General features: G+C 40.6%; 1 protein-coding gene across 4 annotated transcripts in view; it reads left to right on the top strand.

The window, feature by feature from the left end:
* Positions 1–18,810, top strand: part of CDKAL1 (CDKAL1 threonylcarbamoyladenosine tRNA methylthiotransferase) — a 654,356-nt gene that overhangs the window by 617,634 nt on the left and 17,912 nt on the right. For all 4 annotated transcript variants that reach the window (XM_082346348.1, XM_082346350.1, XM_082346349.1 and 1 more), the window contains 2 exons: positions 18–101; positions 3,092–3,256. In XM_082346348.1, the coding sequence (XP_082202474.1) occupies positions 18–101; positions 3,092–3,256 (249 nt within the window). The remainder of the gene's footprint in view (positions 1–17; positions 102–3,091; positions 3,257–18,810) is intronic.

Genomic DNA, 18,810 nt, shown 5'->3' with positions numbered 1-18,810 from the left:
TCCCCTTCTCTCCACAGATTGGTGAGAGACAAAGAGTGTTAGTCACAGAAGAATCTTTTGATTCCAAGTTTTATGTTGCACACAATCGATTCTATGAGCAGGTAAGAGATAATCCCATGTTCTTAGGGTTTCTCCAAAATGAGAAAGACTTCTAAAAGTAAATCAATTTAAGCAAAAGAGACTTAAAGCAGGGGGGAGGTGTAGAATCTTGTCGCAAGAAGGCTATTTTATAGCATCAAGCCAACCAGGCTAACATGGGGCTTATCTTTGTGGCTTAATCTCCAAAACATTCTATACAAAGGAATAAGTGTGTTTTAGTCCTCATTCATCTTTGACAGGACCAGCCTCTGGCTTTGCGGAGTTTGGAACAGGCAATTCTCACTGCCAAAATCCCCACAGCCTGGCAACGTGGAGGGGAAAGTTCTGTCCAGAAGACAGGAAGGATGTCTGTACCGGCGACATCAGCCTGGAAGGGCAGGGATTTCCTGTCCCTGTCACAGCACTCACACAGGCTTTTGATTGGTTGGTCTGTTGGTTGGCTTTTTTAGTTTTGTTTAGTTTCAGGTGTTGTTTTTTGGGGGTTTTTTTGGTTTTTTTAACTTCCACATTGATAAAAAACGCTGGGGGCAAAGGGAAAAGAGTCTGTTCGTTGGACTCAACTCAAGTCTTGCGAACAACTCTGGAGACCAGCGTAAGGATCAAACCAACTTCACTATGAGAGTTTTGTTCGAGGCCAACCCGAAGGGCTCCCCACTCCCTGCCCGTTAAAGTAGCGTGCTTTGCCCCACCAGCAGCCAGACTTCTATTTCAGCATTTGGGATTCCACTACCCCAGGTGGTACAGCAATTCAAAAGCGATTGAAGAAAACAGTGCCTCCTTCAGGGGCCGTGGACCCTGGGAAGGGCCAAGGAGGAGGTGTCATATGCTCCTCCAGGTCAGAGACTCTCATAAGGGCATAGGGTGAAATCCTATGGGTTTCCAGGCATGGGTCATCCCTGGATCGTATTCGCTTTTCTTAATATCAAGTGAGTTTTCCTACTTTTCTTTTTTTTTTCCTACTCTCATCAAATGACAAGTGAAATTTTTTTCTGTGGGTCATGGCTTGGGAAGGCTCTTCAGGCCAGCCTGGGCAAGTCACGTAAGGGATGGGCAAGGGAAGCCGACCACCCATGTTAGAAAGCAGGGAAGCAGGAGCCGGAGGGGCCTCCAGCGTGGATGGTCCACGTGGAATCGTCTCAGACTGGGCACTGGGTCCTCAGGGAAAGCGGGGGAGCTTTTCATGGCCTGGACTGAAGGTGCCCTGCTCGGTCCCCAGTAGAGACTACAGTTGAGGATGGATTCCGAACACTGCATGTTGGAGCTGAGTCTGTCTTCTCCGTTTTCCACCTCAGTAATTGACTCCAGAGGGCCATTTTCCTATTCAGGCCAAACTTCTGCTCAGCCCTCGGGAGGAGCTTGATTGTATTTCGGTTGCCTCTTTCCTCTCCTTTCTCTTGCCATCTGGGTTTTCGCCTCAGCAGGGAACTTTTTTCCCCTTCATTTTAAAGGCGATGGCATGCCTCATTAGCTGTTTCCTCCAATTTAAAGCAGTCGAGCTTTTTCCAATTATTAAAACCGGAGGGAAAAAAACACTGAGCCCTTCATTCAGATCAAGGCAGCAGATCAAGGAGAGTTATTTTCCCTGAGAATAGTACCAGATCTCCCAGGGATAGTTTGCTCTAGAGATTTTCTTGTTTTATAAAAACTGATTTAAAAGGGCTTTCATATCCTGATACTAAAGCTCTTTTAGTCCATTTGCTTGCCATGAGTAATCCACCACCCAGGTGACTTTTCTTCCTATACTTTGATGAAGCAGTGTACTCAGTGGCCATAAAAAATCAAACTCAGAAAGACCAAGATCCATTTCTGCTTCTCGGAGAAATTGGCTGTGGAACTTCTGGCTCTCATCTGATTTTTTTTTTTTTTTTTTTTTTTGGTCTCTACAACCAAGCATATCAAAGATTTCATGGGAATTATTTTTCTACAAAAAGATGACTTCCAGAAGATTGTATCTAGATATCAAAGTATTGCTGGATTAGAATTAGTCTATTTATTTTGGATTATGACTTGAAAAGATTGGCAAGTAGCTCAAGTACTGAAATAGAAGTGTGAGGGAGACATAATACATACAAACTACCTGTAAGTCCAAGAGGAGGGGAAACATTTGCTCGAGGTAAACAAGTACCTCCGTCAGTAATCTCTGGTGGAAAGGGACCATCTGACAGTTTCCTGTGAGCCAGCCAAAGTACCCTTCAGAGGCCTGCTTCTACGTGGAGGTAGAACTAACAAATACATGCTTTTCATAACAGAGCGAAAGAAATGAATGACAGCCATCAGTTAAAGGAGTCATTTAGCTCCAAACACCAAGGTCTGGAATATTGAAAAGGTGGCTTTGAAATGTTCTTCCTCTTCCCCCAAAACACACACACACATGTGCACTTGCACACACACATATGTACCCAAACATGCGGGCCTTTATTTGAAGTGGCTGCTCAAATCCTGACTCTGACAGCGAACTTGGAAGGTATTAAAAGTATAAGGCTTTCATCGGTGTTGTCCCAGTTTTCTTCATTGCCTGGGACAGCCAAGAGCAGGTTATCAAAGGCCTGTCCAAGAGTGACTGGCTGATGCCTCGGGCGGTTCCAGGCCTGCCTTCCACGTGCCCTAGGACCACAGGCATCCCACAAGGAGAGAGTGCTGTCTGTAGCCCCTTACCCCTCCCAGAAATGCCTCCCCTTCCTGCGAGATCCCCAGGTCCTTGAGCATCTGGAAGATAGAGCCCACTTAGGAAGGGATCCCCAAAGAGAAAAAGGACATTAAGGGACAAGTGAGGAACTCTGAATAAAGTGTGGACTTTAGTTAATAGTAATACACCAATATTGGCTCATTAATTGTGACACATGTATCATACCAACATAAGACGTTAATAAGAGGGACACTGCGTCTGGGGTATACGAACTCTCTGTGCTATCTTAATAATTCTGTAAGTCTAAAACTGCTCTAAGATAAAATTTTATTTTTAAAAATTAAGCCTTCTCTAATTTTTTTTAAGGTTTTAGTGCCAAAGAACCCCACATTCATGGGGAAAATGGTCGAAGTGAACGTTTATGAATCAGGAAAACATTTTATGAAAGGGCAGCCAGTTTCAGATGCCAAAGTATACACGCCATCCATCAGCAAACCATTAGCAAAAGGAGAAATCTCAGGTTTAACAGAGGTGAGTAGAAGATGCTTTTCCTTTCTACCCTGCTAGTAAAACAGCAGCTCTGGAAGCACAGTGATTTCCCACCATGTTTCTGTTATCATTTATAGTACCCTTTTTATGTATGCATGAGGCTTTAATCCTTTCTGACAGATTGAAATCTGAATTAGAAAGATGCATTTATGCTGATGCCTATAGCTTTGCTTCTCTGCCTGTGAAGGGAATAAGCTGTTTCTGCTTCTAGGCTAGAAACAGAGGGCAAAAGCCATTATTTTCAGGTGAAAGATTTAACACGGAAGATGATCTGATCCAGTATGTTTCTGTGTCAGTAGATCCTGAGTGGAAGGGGGTAAGGAAAGGATAATTTTTGTGCTTTGCAAAGCTGTTTGTAATATAGTAAAAACCTACATACAGTTAAACAGGCATTAAACCATGTCAGTATATGTGGTTATGGTGCCTTTCTCTAGGATGTTAGCTGAATATCTGCTTGAGTAATGTGGAGTGAAAATTAAACATTTTTTTCTTTCTATAAAAAAGTAACCTGACCCCTATTTTATACCTTGGTAAATACGGCTGTTTGCCAAGCTCTCTCTTACATTTCATTGAGCTACAGCTGTAAAAGCTGATGGAGTGTGAAATGAAAATGTGTATCACATTTCTAAGCATCATTTGATGTCCTTTCTTCAACACAATTGTTAAGTGCTCCCCAAAAAAGTATATAGCGATGACTTAACATTCAGAACAATGATGAGTGATATTTATCTGACTATATAACTCCAAAATTGTTTTAATATATGTATTATCTTTTCCCTCAAAAGAAATGTCAAGGGCATGTTAATTAAGCTTTAGGATTAATGATAAAGAAGTTCATATTATCTATATTCTCGCTTATTGTGCTGGTGGACTCTGGAATCCAAATGTGACTGACACCTCTCATGAGCTTGACGAGGACACGTGAAGAAGCCGTGTGTACAGCCATCTGACCGATTATGGAGTGACGTAGGCCAGCCTTTGTCCAAACCCTGCCAAGCGTGTCACCCTGCTCAACCAGGAGTGAACTCTCACACTTGATGAGCATAACCGTTAATGTTTGCTGTTGTTTAGAAAAAAATCATACATCATACGTGGGGCTTTGGATGGATGGCCAGGAAGGAACAGTGTAATCCAGCATTTAAATTATATTGCTAAAGATTCGGCTTTTGACATGTTAACTACTACTTCAGAAATTTTTAAAGGAAGTGGCTTTTAAAAATTTTTTTTCTGTTTTTCCTCACGGTATGTTTTACAAGGTTGATTTTAAATCGCCACAGTGAAAAGGATTTTATGACAAATGGCAGTGGTGGGCAAATTATTATTTCAAGACCCTGCCTGCTTTAATTCCTTCATGTAAGCCTATTGAAAAGGGTGGTATTTTTTTTTAACATCTTTAATGGAGTATAATTGCTTTACATTGGTGTGTTAGTTGCTGCTGTATAACAAAGTGAATCAGCTATACGTATACATATATCCCCATATCCCCTCCCTCTTGTGTCTCTCTCCCACCCTCCCTATCCCACCCCTCTAGGTTGGACACAAAGCACCGAGCTGATCTCCCTGTGCTATGCGGCTGCTTCCCACTAGCTATCTATTTTAGATAGTAGTGTTTGGTAGTGTATATATGTAGCGTTTGGTAGTGTATATATGTTCATGCCACTCTCTCACTTCGTCCCAGCTTAGCCGTCCCCCTCCCTGTGTCCTCAAGTCCATTCTCTACATCTGCGTCTTTATTCCTGTCCTGCCCCTAGATTCTTCAGAACCATTTTTTTTTTTAGAGTCCATATATATGTGTTAGCATACGGTATTTGTTTTTCTCTTTCTGACTCTGTATGACAGACTCTAGGTCCATCCAGAAAAGGGTGGTATTTTAAAACATCACATTAATAATACACAAATAAGGAAAAGCAGTACCCTTTCACTGGTTCCTTAACTGTAATGTTGCTTTCTAAAGGGGCAGCCCCATTTAAATTCCATGGGACAGCTTTTTCTATTCTCCGCTGCCTCCCTCCAGCCTGGGAAATGGTGTCATCAGTTCTCTCAACAGGCCTCCTCTGAGCTGGGATGACCCAAAAGCCCTAGGTGAGACGAGGATAAAGGTCATTTGACTGCTGGCCCTTCTGGGCCTCTGGGAATTATAGTTTGATCGCATGCATGAGGCCAAAGGGTTAGGAATATTGATTTGGGCATTTACGTTAAGGGGAACATCAGGCAAGTCCTTTATCACCATTTGAGACTTCATGTAAATTAATGAACATAGCTTTACGCTTCATTATTTGTCTGCTTTTAAAGACATGCCAAACTCAGGGTCAAAAGTCCTTCCTTAATGAATTTGTCCTGGTGTTACAAATGGTTTTGCTAATGATATGAACCAAAATAAATTAAGCAGGAGGAGAACAGCTTCCATTTTTCTAGGATTTAGAAGTAGATGATAGAGGTTATAATCCTGTCTCAGACATTTTGAGTCTTTGAGTACTGATAGAGGTGCTGGGACTCTTTAGTGAAAAAATGAGCCTCACCCTGTGGATGAAGTGTGACCCCGGAAGCAGTTACACCTGAGTTTGCATCTGTGACTTGCCAGTTTACCCTGGGCCTGTGACTCCTCCGAGCTTTAGTTTAGTCTGTTAAATGTGACAATAATGTCTGTTTCATAGGGTTGTTGAAAGGAATGTATTCAATAGTGTATGTAAACCACCTAAAACTATTTTTGGGACGTAGTAAATAGTTACTAAGTGGTTATTTTCCCTTTCCCCCAAATCTAGCTTCTCTAGAAAGAGCAGAGTCTGCAGATGACCGTGGTACTATCAGCTTTGGTCTTGTGATCACGCAGTGCACATTGTATTGGAGTGGGGGTGATCTATTAGGGTAATTTATTTAGTGCCAGAGACACCAAGCCCGTCAAAATTTCTGTCTTCTTAAATTTTCTAGGCTTTTTCTGAGTTTTTCTAGACTAATAACCTCCTCATACACACTTTGTAAGGAAACCTAGAAAGGCCAAAGCATCTAAAGCAAAATATTGTATAAAAAAAAATTATTTTCCATAGTAAATGTATTTCCTTAATTGAGAATTTTAGGATTATTCTTTAAGTATTTTAGCCCTATGCTACTTTGGACTTACTTTGTCTCACTTTAGGCACTGTTGACCTCTTTCGATAAAACTGGTGAGGGGTACAACAGACCAGGGGGAGAAGCACAGGCTGGGTGTGAGTTACGAGATCTGGATTATAGGATTCTGGCATTTGCAGTAACAGACTCTTTGACCTTTTGTATGTCATTTAGGTTCCCTGGACCTCGGTTGTCTCTAAGACTCTGTGATTGAAATATTTCATTTGACAAAAATGGATTGAATGCATACCCTGTGGCAGGACTTTGAATTCTAATTCTGTACTGTAAATATTAATAGAAATCAGGCCTTGTTATTTTCAAATAATAATAGTTAGATAAATGCCCATAACATGGTGGGAAAGGAAAGCTATAGTAAAGTCAAAAGCTTACTGTCCTCTCAGAAATGATATTCTAATAAAAACAGCATATAGTAATATCTTTTTATGGTTATTACTATTCCTCTTTTCAGTTCAGTTAGAGGAATGGAGGAAGAGGGGAAGGGGCGAATAGGATAGAGAGACAAAATTAGTCTGATTATTTTTAAGGAAGGTGGGAGCCAAAATGCCACCTCTAACCTAATAGGGAACATTTTAAAATAAATATCATTTAAGGGTAATTAATTTCAGAAAAAGGTTATGTAATAATTATCCAATGGAAGGCATTGTAGAGTTCAAAGGGATAAATATAAATCAAAGAAAGGATAGATCATGCTCTTTTCTATGGAAACTGTCAGGCAACTTTGTTCTTAGGGGGGAGAAGAGATGGGAGGAAGCAGGGGACACATAAATTTTCATAGACGTTCCAGGACAGTGATTCTCAAGTGTGGTCCCCAGACTTGCAGTATCAGCGATAAATGGGAACTTGTTAAAATGCAAATTCTTGGGCCCCAACCCAGGCCTGAGCCAGAAATTCTGGGAAAGGGACCCCGTAATCTGTTTTTTAACAACTTGTCCAGGTAATACTGATGGAGGCTGAGGTTTGAGAGCCCCTCTTCCAGGAAAATGATTCTCAAGTGGGAAGGAGTGTTTGATATTTGTAAAAACAGTATGTTTACTGAAAGGGGCCAAAAGAGTAGGAACTTGGGGAAAAACAGTTTTGCGATGTTTTAAGAGTATGATATTTTTACCATGTTCTCTCGTGGAACCTAAATCTGTGTTAACACATCCAATTTAATGTGATGATCTTTTTTATACAATTCATGTTTCTTGGAAAATTACTGTGCTGTTCAGGCATTCCATCTGAAGAAAATCTTTGGGTAAACAGGACCTAGTGTCACCTGTACCAAAATCCATGACTATTTGATAATATGAAAAATCATCTGAGAGCCATCATCAAAGAGTAGGATCAAAAAGCTGTTTTGCTTTAACTCTATTCTGGAGAATTTCTATTGCAGAAAATTTCAAGCATATACGGAAGTAGAGAGACTAGTATAATTATCCCACCTACTTATCGCTCACCTTTAACAGTTATGTCATCTCTGCTCTTATTCACCCCCATCCCGCCTCTGATTCTTTTGAAGAAAATCCCATTTACCATTTTATTTCATCGAGGTATATATCAGAAAATATCTCTGCAAGATGAAGACTCCTTTTAAATACAGTATCAAATCTAAAATAATTAGCATCAATTCTTTATCCAGTTAATGTCAACACAGTGTTCAAATTTTGCAGTGTTTTAAGCAGTTTGTCTGAATCAGAAGGCAAATCAGGTCCACTCATTGCAATTAGTTAGTATGTCTTGTAAGTCACTTTTAATCTATCGGTGTTCCCTTTTCTCTCTTTTTTTCTCTTTTCGTATTGCAGTTTATTTGTAGAAGAAACCAGGTTGTTTGTCCTGCAGCATTTCCCACAGTTTGGAATTTGCTAATTGTATCCTCTGATACAGGCTTCTCTGGTTCCCCACTTGTTTTATAAATTGGTAGTTAGATTTAGAGGCTTAGTCAGATTCAGGTTTGGGTTTTTGACAAGATTACTTTGTGTGATGCTGTGCATTTCCATTATGAGGCATAGAATGTCTGGTTGCCTCTCTTTATGTGTCAGTGGTTGATGAGCATTGCCTAGATTCATTGAGTCATTAGGGGTTTCAAAATGGTGGCGTTCTAATTCTGTCTCCCCTTCCTCATTTATTAGCTAAAAGCACTTCCATGAAGAGAAACTTAGCCTTACTCATTTTTGTTTACCCTGAGGTACATTTCTGACAGGGAAGGTGAGATAAAGGCTTGATGTCTTTCTCTCTGTTTACCAGTTTTAAAAATTTGAGTTGATTCTGTAACATCCTCCAAAAGTAGCCAATGAGGGTTTTTTTAGTATTATTATAAACTCATGGATTTTGCATGTTTGATATGGTTTTATCCATTGCAGTTATTATATTTAATTGGTGCTCAAGTAGTTGCATTTTTGGAGAGTGGAAGCTCATCAAATTGGCTCCTCAATCCTTTGACACAGCTCCTGAAGTCTTTGATAGTTACTTTGCTTTTTGATGTGACAAGATGTTCTAGGCTCATTCTTTGCTCCAGCCCGGGAATCAGCCATGTCTCTAAGGAGCCTTGGTTTCTTTTAGTTAAACAAATGATATTTAGAGCCTACAGTGTGGACTATTTAATTGGTCATTATATTTATACCTTTCAGCAGGTGGAGCTACAAAATCCACCCCCCCTTTTTTTTTCAATTCATACTAATGCTCCCATCCAGGTCAAATTCTGAAATTTTCTGTCTTGCACCTGTAACTTCTTTCTTCCATCCCAGTTCACAGTAACACCGCGTAATTATTCATTTGTTTTATCCTATAATATTCACGTAACTGCCTAATAATAACTATACCAACACGATCACCAACAATATGATTACTGAAAGCAGTTTAGGTGGTGGTGGTGGTTTTTCCGCTGTTTTTGTTCATAGAGTGCATCCCACTAGGGATGTACAGGCAAAAAACGGTTCTAAAGGCACCCGAAATAATTCTTCTTCATATAGTTATACCAACAAATCAGTACATAAGTAGGAGTATTCGTTTTCCATTTCTTTGAATTTTTAACACTTAATTTTGTTTCATAATTATGTAAAATACTTTGCAAAATCGAACCTACAAAAGTGTTCTGAGAAGCCCAACTTCTACTACTCCTGTCATGTCCACCCTGTTTCCTTTCTTACCTATTTAAGGAACTGTTTTTGTTTGTTTTAGTTTTCAGTTTATTCTTCCAGTGGTTTGTCTTAACAATGTAAACATTTATATATATTACATACTTTTTATTACCTTCTTCTTAGATAAATGGTGGATACTTTTGCTATTTTCACTTAGCAATATATCTTGATGGTTACTGCCTAACTGTATATAGAAATTCAATGAATGTTTCTAATGATTTTTCTTAGGCTGTTAAACAAAATACGTGAAAGTCTATATTGCTCTAGCACCTGAGTTGAATAATATTACCCTGTATGAAACCCAATACCCTTTTGGTCAAAGAAAAGACAGGCAGAATTACCTTATAGAGAGGACTGGCTCCTAGGCCTACAGGAGTGGACCGCAGCCTGATGGAAGGCATTAAAGTGGCCAGAGAAACAATAGGCCAGAGGATAGAAGTGGTCAGACATGCAAGCAAAACAAGGAAGGTCCAGAGCCAACACTGGCAGAAAACACCTGTGTCCCAGAAAAGAGGCTGCTTTGGCCGGTGGACTTCAAAAAGTCAGAAAACTATCCCTGTTTAGAAATGAATGCATCTGGTTACCTTAGCCTGGTACCATTATACACGTGATTCATTTCCTTCCCTTTGTTGAGTCCATGATCACCAGGCCACCCTCTGAATATTGTTTGCCTTTCCTATGCAAATCTGCCTTCCTGCAGGAAGAAAACAGATTTGTTCAGCCCCCTGTAAATGTGCTGTTTATAAATTGGCGTTCCAGTTTTATACACTGGACTCCTGAGTCCCATCCACGTGATCCCTTCTGCAGATGCTGGGCGGTTGAGTTTCTGAGCTTTCAAGGCTGTGAGCCAAACCCCGGGCCATGTTAAATCCCCTAAGGGAACAAATGCCACCCCATGTGGCCTCTGGAGAGATTGCAAGGGATTTTTCCTCTCTCTGTACCTACTCTGCATTGCCATTGGCTAAAGACTCCACGCCTACTGCTATGACACAAAGCCGGTATTTATGGAGTGTTTATTATGGGCTAAATACTGTATCTTACACGCGTTCACTCACAGTATCCCCATAATGCTGTGAGGCAGGTACTATTCTTATCCCTATTTCAGAGGTGAGGAATCTGAGCATCAGTAACTCAATAAATAATAACAACTTATCCAAAGTCACAAAATTAGAAGGTGGGAGAGGCAAGCCAGGATTTATTTCCCAGTCATACCAATTTCCAAGCCTGTGTCCTTGGTTTTGAATTGTGGTAGCATACATATATAACATAAAATTTACCATCTTAACCACTTTTAAATGCACAGTTCAGTAGTGTTAAGTACATTCACAAGTTGTTCAGCCCATCTCCAGAACCCATTTGTTTCATCTTATAAAACTGAAAGTCTATACCCACTGAACAACTCCCCATTCACCCCTGCCCCTGACAACCAACCTTCTGTCTCTGAACTCACATATGAGGAATCATAACAGTATTTGTCTTTTTGTGCCTCGTTTCTTTCACTTAACGTAATGTCCTCAGGGTTCATTCCTGTTGCTGCATGTGTCAGAATTTCCTTCCTTTTGAAAGCTGAATAATATTCCATTGTGTATTTATACAACATTTTGTTTATCCATTCATCCATCAGTGGACACTTGGGTTGTTTCCACCTTGTGGCTGTTGTGACTCACGCTCCTGTGAATGTGGTTGGACAGATATCTCTTTGAGATTTTGCTTTTAATTCTTTTGAGTATACACCCAAAAGTGGAACTGCTGGATCACATGGTAATTTTAACTTTTTTAGGAACTACCATACAGTTTTCCACAGTGGCTATGCCGTTTTACATTCCCCCCAGCAGTGCACAGGGGTTCCAGTTTCTTTCATATGCTTACCAGCCCTGATTATTTTCTGGTTTTTTGGTGGCAGCCATCCTGATGGGTGTGGGATCAAGCCTGGGTTTTTAATCCCAGGCCTATACTACCTTTCCTTTTTGAGTTGCAGGAGTCTTATTTGACAACTTCTGGACAGCAGTTTCCTTTTATATAACAGAGAAGCTTACACTAGGTACAAAAAAGGAGAGAAAAAGAAAGTGATGAGAAATTGGAGAGTATTAATCCTCTTCTCTGTGTTCTGTTAAAAGTGGTTCGAGTTGTGAGTTTGCCTTAGGAATACATGGGAATGTGAGCACTACTGCTGCTTGGTAAAGACGAACCAGATTTACTGCTGACGTTCTTTCTCCTTTTATGGCCCATGTTATAACAGATCACTTGAATCCTCCCATTTCTAGGATCGATACTTAAGAAGTCAGAGCTATTTTGTGCCTGGCAGAAGAGAGAGAAGAAGAAAATTCTCTCCTAATTCTAAACTTAAAAGTAGTCAGTTTTATTCCAAAGTTTTCCTCTTATTAGTTTTATTCCTAGTCATAGAGAATTGCTTTAAAGAAAGAAGAGGTAGCGTGGCTTTGTGAAAAGAGCTCGAGATTTGGAACCTGTCAGGTGTGGGTTCAGATTACAAGTACAATTCCTGTGATGTTGTACAGCACACTTTCTTCAGTCGCTGTCTTCATCTGTAAAATGGGCATAACTAATTCGCAGAAGATTAAATTAGATAATGTGGACAGCGTGCCCAGTGCATAGTACATATGTTGATATTTGATAAAGGGATTCAGTAAGTATACCTTTAAAAATCAGTGATTTACTGGCTTCTATTTTAATATTTTTACTTTAATTTTCTAAGTGGTACTTTGCTTCCATTGGTCGTCACTGTACAACACAGTATAGCAAATAAGAACATGGGTTCTGGGTTCTGATCACCTGCGTTTGAATCCTTGTTTCACCACAAGCATTAGACCTTGGGCAAGTTACTCAACCTCTCTCTACCTCAGTTCTTGCCTCTGGAAATGGGGGATCATAATAGTACCCACTTCATAGGATTTACATGGAAATGGCTTAGCAATCAAGAAGTGTCAGCTACTGTTACAGTAAATGTTGGCTACTGATAATTAATAATAATTATCATTATTAATTTGTGATACATGCTAGGGCATCATTTTAGTTCAAGCAGTGAAGGTAAAAATTGCATAATCTTTTATCATTTCAAATGTTGTGACCGTCAGCCATTGGTTTCCTACAAAATGGCAAATGAAACCAGATTCACTTAGGGGTTCTTCCACACAGTGAGAATGACAAATTCACAGAAAGAGGCTCAGTAACAATCTTACAGCACTGGCTGTTCTTACTGACAGGCATTTCTTCCTCTTATTCCTTGTGCCCTCTTTGAAAGGAGAATATTCTAGAATGGAGACCTGGACCTACCCTGTTTCTCACAAGGGAAGGGAGGACTGCCCCAGGGTGCCTGGTTGCCACCTGTTTCTCATCTGCTGGGACTTTGATCCTAATAATGGATTCGCTTGAGCAGTTAGATAGCTCAGCACCAACAGAGCCAGCTGCCCTCAGAAAGGAAGCAGAAGTTTTAAAGGGTGGCATGGTTTGCCTCATTACCAGACAAAGGGCCAGCAGGATATTCAGGTGTACTGAGTTTTATGTACAAACTATACTATATTTTCAGAGCTTTGACCCTTAGAAAAGCATTGTTAAAATGCTTTCCTCTCCATCTAACATTCATTTCCAAAACTACTGAAGTGAAAGGGTCTATTAGTTCAGGGCCAGATTTGAAAGCGCATGAAAACTGCATTCATGAGGTTAAGAAATGGCTTAACAATTAAGTTAAAACAGTTGAGAGTGGATCTAATTTCAAACAGATCAGCTAACCGTGTTAGAAGTAAATGAGGGTGTGTTCCTTCCGATTTTTCCTTCCACCCCCAAGATACTGGCTCCAATCCCGAGCAATTTTTCCTAGTTGTTTTTTTTTTTTCCTTTTTAACTTTATATAATATTGAATTCTTCATTGCCCACATGTTAAGTTGTTGTCACAATTAAAACTGTAGCACATTTAATATTTAGTCCATTTCTTCCTTTCATATGGCTTCTAATTAGTTTCATTTGCAGATCCATTAGGACATATTTGGGTTTCACAGTCTAGATACACAGCTTTTATTCTATGCCCCTGAGCTGTATTTTACTGGGCATCACAGCTGAACTTGTATGATTATGTCAGTTCAAAAGGTCTTCAGTATGTTTGCAATACCTTCCATGCACCAATTTGAGTACCATTCAGAGTATCATCAGAGCGAGCTGATGCTAACTAAACAATTAGCTTTCATTTCACTTGCATCAGTAACTGTGCGATCGCTGACGATAATTTTCCCCCTCCAGAGGCTTGTCGCTGGGGCATGGGGAAGGGAATTGCATGCATCAAGGAACTAATTGTGCCTCGATGATAATAATAATAGCTACTGTTTAGTGAGCCTCTACTATGTGCTTGGTGTTGAGATTTTTTACCTGTATTACCTCCTTTTATTATTCTGGCCTGGGTTAGAGCAGCTAGAACACATGAAGTGTTCTTTTTTTTTTTTTTTTTTTTTCTTTTTTGATGTGGACCATTTTTAAAGTCTTTATTGAATTTGTTACAATATTGCTTCTGTTTTATGTTTTTGGTTTTTTGGCCACAAGGCATGTGGGATCTTAGCTCCCCGACCAGAGATCGAACCCACACCCTCTGTACTGGAAGGCGAAGTCTTAACCACTGGACCGCCAGGGAAGTCCCATGAAATGTTCTTTACATGGCTGTGCACACTCACAAAGAGACATCATAGGGTGGGATTGGGCAGGCACTTTCCCTTCCTCTCTGCATCCTTTGCCGACAGTCGGAGAAGCAGGTAGAAGGAGCTTGAGGCAAGGCCACGGGCAGCCTCCCAGAGCTAGGAATGGCTGAGGGCAAGAAAAAGAATCAGGCCCCCCAGCCTGAATTACTCACAGATTGAACATACAGGTAATGCCTGGCTTCTTAGGATATGTTTTAGTACTTATTGAACATGATATTATCTAAGCACCGGACTAAATATTGGAGATAGAAATAATGAATATGGTCTCGGCCTTTGAGGAGATTTTAGTCTGAATGTTCTTCTGGTAGTACTGCTATTCTGTTGTGACCCTTTTGGGGAGGGATTGGGGTGAGAGAGAGGGTCCTATGTGGGTGCACTGGCTACCCGATGTGGCATCATTGCCCTGGTGATTAAAGTTTTATGGGTGATTCTTACCACATCTAAGGTGTCCAGAATTGCTCTTTTGTTCTCTCATTTTGACTACGTTACTTTTCAGACTTTTTACTCAGGCATCAATTACCAGTGCCAAAGTATGACCATATGTCTCGGTTTGTCTGGGATGGTCCTGGTTTATACCTTGTTATCCTGGTATAATTAATAATAGTGCCCATTTTGCATTCTCCACAGTATCCTGGTTTGGATGATAAATTATATGGTCATCCGATCAATTCATAAAGTAGACCCAGCACTATGCCAAACACTGCTTGGGACCAGCAGTCTTAAGGTGTGATCCTTGCCCTCAAGGAGATGGAACTGTAGTTGGGAAGAGAAGACAGGTGCTTATAAAACAAAATCTGTAATATGTAAAATGCTAAATTGAATGACATCAGATCATAAGAGACTGGAAGATAGGAGACCTCTGTAGACTTGGGGTATCAGGTCAGGGTTCTTTGAAGACAACAGAAAATAGCTCGGTTAGTTTAAACAGAAAGGTGTGTAAAAAGGGATACTGGGTAGTCCACAGAATCTTTCGAAGGGCTGAGAAGCAGACTCTTCGCTGAGTTTTCTGACAGTAACACCCAAACCACATAGAAGCTGCTGGTAAGATATGTTACCTCTGCCCCTCCTGCCCCAGCAAGATAGAAGCCCCAAGCCCTGACTGCTTCCTCGTGAAGCTTACTTCACGATCCAGGTCTCAGACCTGTTGCATCTGAGTGTGGAGGACCGGGGTCTCAGGTTTTGTAGCCTAGGGACAAAGGAGGATGGGAAGTGTTTCTTGGAATCTGTATAAGCGAGGTGGAATTTACAGTGTGGAGATGGTCAATGTGAAGAGAGTATTCACACAGTTCCCACTACAGAGGGTTTCGTGGATGTGATGGGATTAGAATTGGACTTGGAAGGTGAGAAGGACTTAACCAGGGAAGTAAAGAAGGAGATTTTTCTCAGTGCAAAAGGAACATGAGTCAAGTGACAGAATACACAGGAATAAATCTGGCTTTCCTTGGGCGTCTGTAAGCAGATGTGGGCAATTGGGAGCAAGTGTAGAATAATGTTCATTGTGAAGAGTGGGCCCTCTGGACTTTGAAGTAAAGTAGCACATTATACAATAAAGCACATGTATTAGTCCATGATAACTTAGGCTGTGCTGCAGTAACACATTAACCCTGAAATCCCATGCTTAACACGAGAAAGGTTTATTTCCTACTCATACTACAGCACATCTGGCATCAGGGATTGTCTGCTCCACCCAGGCACTCAGGGACCCAGGTTGCCTGTCTGGAGAACCAGCCTCTTCACTGCCTCAGCACAGGATATTTCTATTTATGTCTGTTGCCCAGAACTATTCACATGGCCCCACCCAATTTCAAGAGTTTGGGAAATACATACTTCTGTATAAATAAGATGGAGAAGATATGGGTGAATACTAGAAGTTTCTACCATGCACGTTGGCACGTTTTTGAGCACGAGCAAAACAGTGAAAGTAACCTGTGTGAGCAAAAGTTCACAAGAGCAGGGCCACCCGGTCTGTTCTGTTCACCACCAGCTTCGGGCCATAGCACAGTGCCTGGCTCAGAGTTGGTGCTCTGTACATACTTGTTGAATGAACTTGGCTGTCACTGATACGCAGGGTGGAATAGAGAGTTTCTTGACAAGAGGCAGGGAGGTTGACAGTACGTGATAGGTTGATATCGTCTATTACTTCAACTTAGGACATTAGTATATTCTTTAAAGGCTAAAAAAATCACAGTCAAGCCACCCAACCTGCTCTTTGAAGTCATCTGACATCTGGATAAGCAGATTGCAAAAACCCCTTTTTAAACTGATGTTAATCTTGCAAATTTAAATTCTTTTCATGGGAACTGTAAGGATGAGTACTTTTAGAGCCAGGCATGCTTCTAACCATAAATTTTCAGCCTATTTCTCCTGTCATATTCAGAGTACTAACTTTGAGTTGTGCCTAAAATAATAGAACCATGAATATCTTTGTTTTCTAACATAGTTTGCCATGTTTGAAATGTAAAGGGCTTTGGAGAAATAAATTTTCTCCTGTCCCTCAATCTCCCCAGTGTAATTCTATAAAATTACTGAGAAACATAAATGCACAAGCCATGTGTCAAGTCAACAGTTATCCGGTAGGAAGTCAACCTATAAAAATAGGATCCAGTAACTTTCAGATTTGCCACCACTTGAGAAAGAAGTCCAAAGGACAAAAAAAGCCAAAAACTGTTGCAGATTTACTTTATCAAGGTCAGTATTTTCCTTCTAGAGGCCCCTGGCTCCCAGGGATTCTTTCCTGCAAACATCCACTTTGAAAGAATAGAGTATCCCTCAAGCACATACACTTTGTGGTCTTACTGTGTAGGTTTCGGAATTTTGGTTTTATCCCTTACAACTGTGTGCATTGGCTGTTCACTTACCATCTCAAGGTATGTTTCCTCTTCTATAAATTGGGGGTGATAGAATCTATTCAATAGGGTAGTTTTGACAATGAAGTGAGGTAATGCATGGGAAGCACTCAGTAGTACTGGCACGGAGGAAGTGATAAATGACTGTGTGGTACGAAGTTGGTGGCATGCTGATGATCACTGAGGATTTATTTGGGCCTCGTTAACTGAGATGCTAATATCGCATCCATGACATATATACCGTGAGAAGAGGAGATGGTCATTGGTCTTTTCAGTCATATTTATAACCAACAACAGCATTTTTTAAAGTATAGTTACCTAAAACAAATACTTGGTGATCGTGTTTCTAAGTTTCCCCTTTTCATTGACTTTGAGTGCTATTTCTTTTCTGCTATCCTTCAGATGAGGTCAGTTCCTCTGAACAGTCACAAAGCAACCATAGTGTAGGATAGTGTAATTTGCTACAGGCTTTTTCTTTTAAATATTCTTGTAGGAGGTGGTTTTTCCATGCTCTGTACTATATAATCTGAAAATAAACACAAACAATCTGCCTAATTGGTCTCCCTGTTTCTACCCTCTATAAAAATCAGATCATGTCTTTCTTGTGGTCAAAATCTAGGGTTCCATATGACCTAGGATATGTACCCAGCAGAATTAAAAGCAGGCACTCAGATAGATACTTGCTCTGTTTGTTGCCAATTGTATTGTATGCCAATGTTCATAGCAGCATTATTCACAATAACCGAAAGCTGGAAACAACCCAAGTGTCCATCAACAAATAACTGGATGAACAGAACGTCTTTGATATGTTGATATGTACATACAGTGGAATTTTGTTCAGCCATAAAAAGAAATGAAGTTCTAAAGCATGCTACCACATGGATGAACCCTGAAAACATTATGCTAAGTGAAATAAGTCAGGCACAAAAGAATAAATATTATATGATTCCACTTATACGCAAGATCTAGAATAGGCAAATCTGTAGAGCCAGAAAGTAGGTTAGAGGTTATCAGAGGTTGGGGGTAGGAGAGTTGTTTCTTAATAGTTACTGAGCTTTCTGTTTGGAGTGATGAAAAAGTTTTAGAAATAGACAGTGGTGATGGTTGTACAACATGGCAAATGTAATTGCCACTGAACTGTACACTTAAAAATGATTAAAATGGTAATTTTTATGTTATATATATCTCACCACAGTAAAAAATATTTAAAAAAAGTCTCGGGTTTCCCATCACACTCAGAGTGGAAGCCAAAAGCCCTGCAGTGGCCTACAAGGCCTAATGCCTTGCATACTCCTCCGTCGCCTCTCTGACATCATCATTTACCCTTTTCCCCCTCGAACACACTGGGCCAGCCACACTGGCCTCCATGCTGCACCTGAGATGTGAACACACCAGGTTTGCTCCCTCAGGAGGGCCTTCCCACTTGCTTAGACCATCTGCGTGGAACGTGCTTCTATTAGATGCCCACATGTCATGTCTGTCCTCTCCTCCATTCAGATCTCTGCTGAAACCCACCTTATCAATGAGGCCTTCCTGAGGAGCCCTCTGTTGAATAGCAGCCTCCACCATCTATCACACCTAGTACCCCCTGTCCTTACTCTGTTTCTCTCCATGGTACATCTCACCATCAGACATACCAAATATGTATGTTTCTTTGTCTCCAGCTAATAAAATGGAAGCGCCATCCATGAGGGCTGAGCTATTTTGCTTTGTTCACTCCTTTGTCCTTAATGTCTGGAATAGTGCCT

Source organism: Balaenoptera borealis (genome assembly GCF_965194805.1).
Source record: "Balaenoptera borealis genome assembly, chromosome: 12".
Classification (NCBI taxonomy): domain Eukaryota; kingdom Metazoa; phylum Chordata; class Mammalia; order Artiodactyla; family Balaenopteridae; genus Balaenoptera; species Balaenoptera borealis.
The sequence above is the reverse complement of the archived record's forward strand: the minus strand, read 5'-3'. Positions and strand labels throughout refer to the sequence as shown.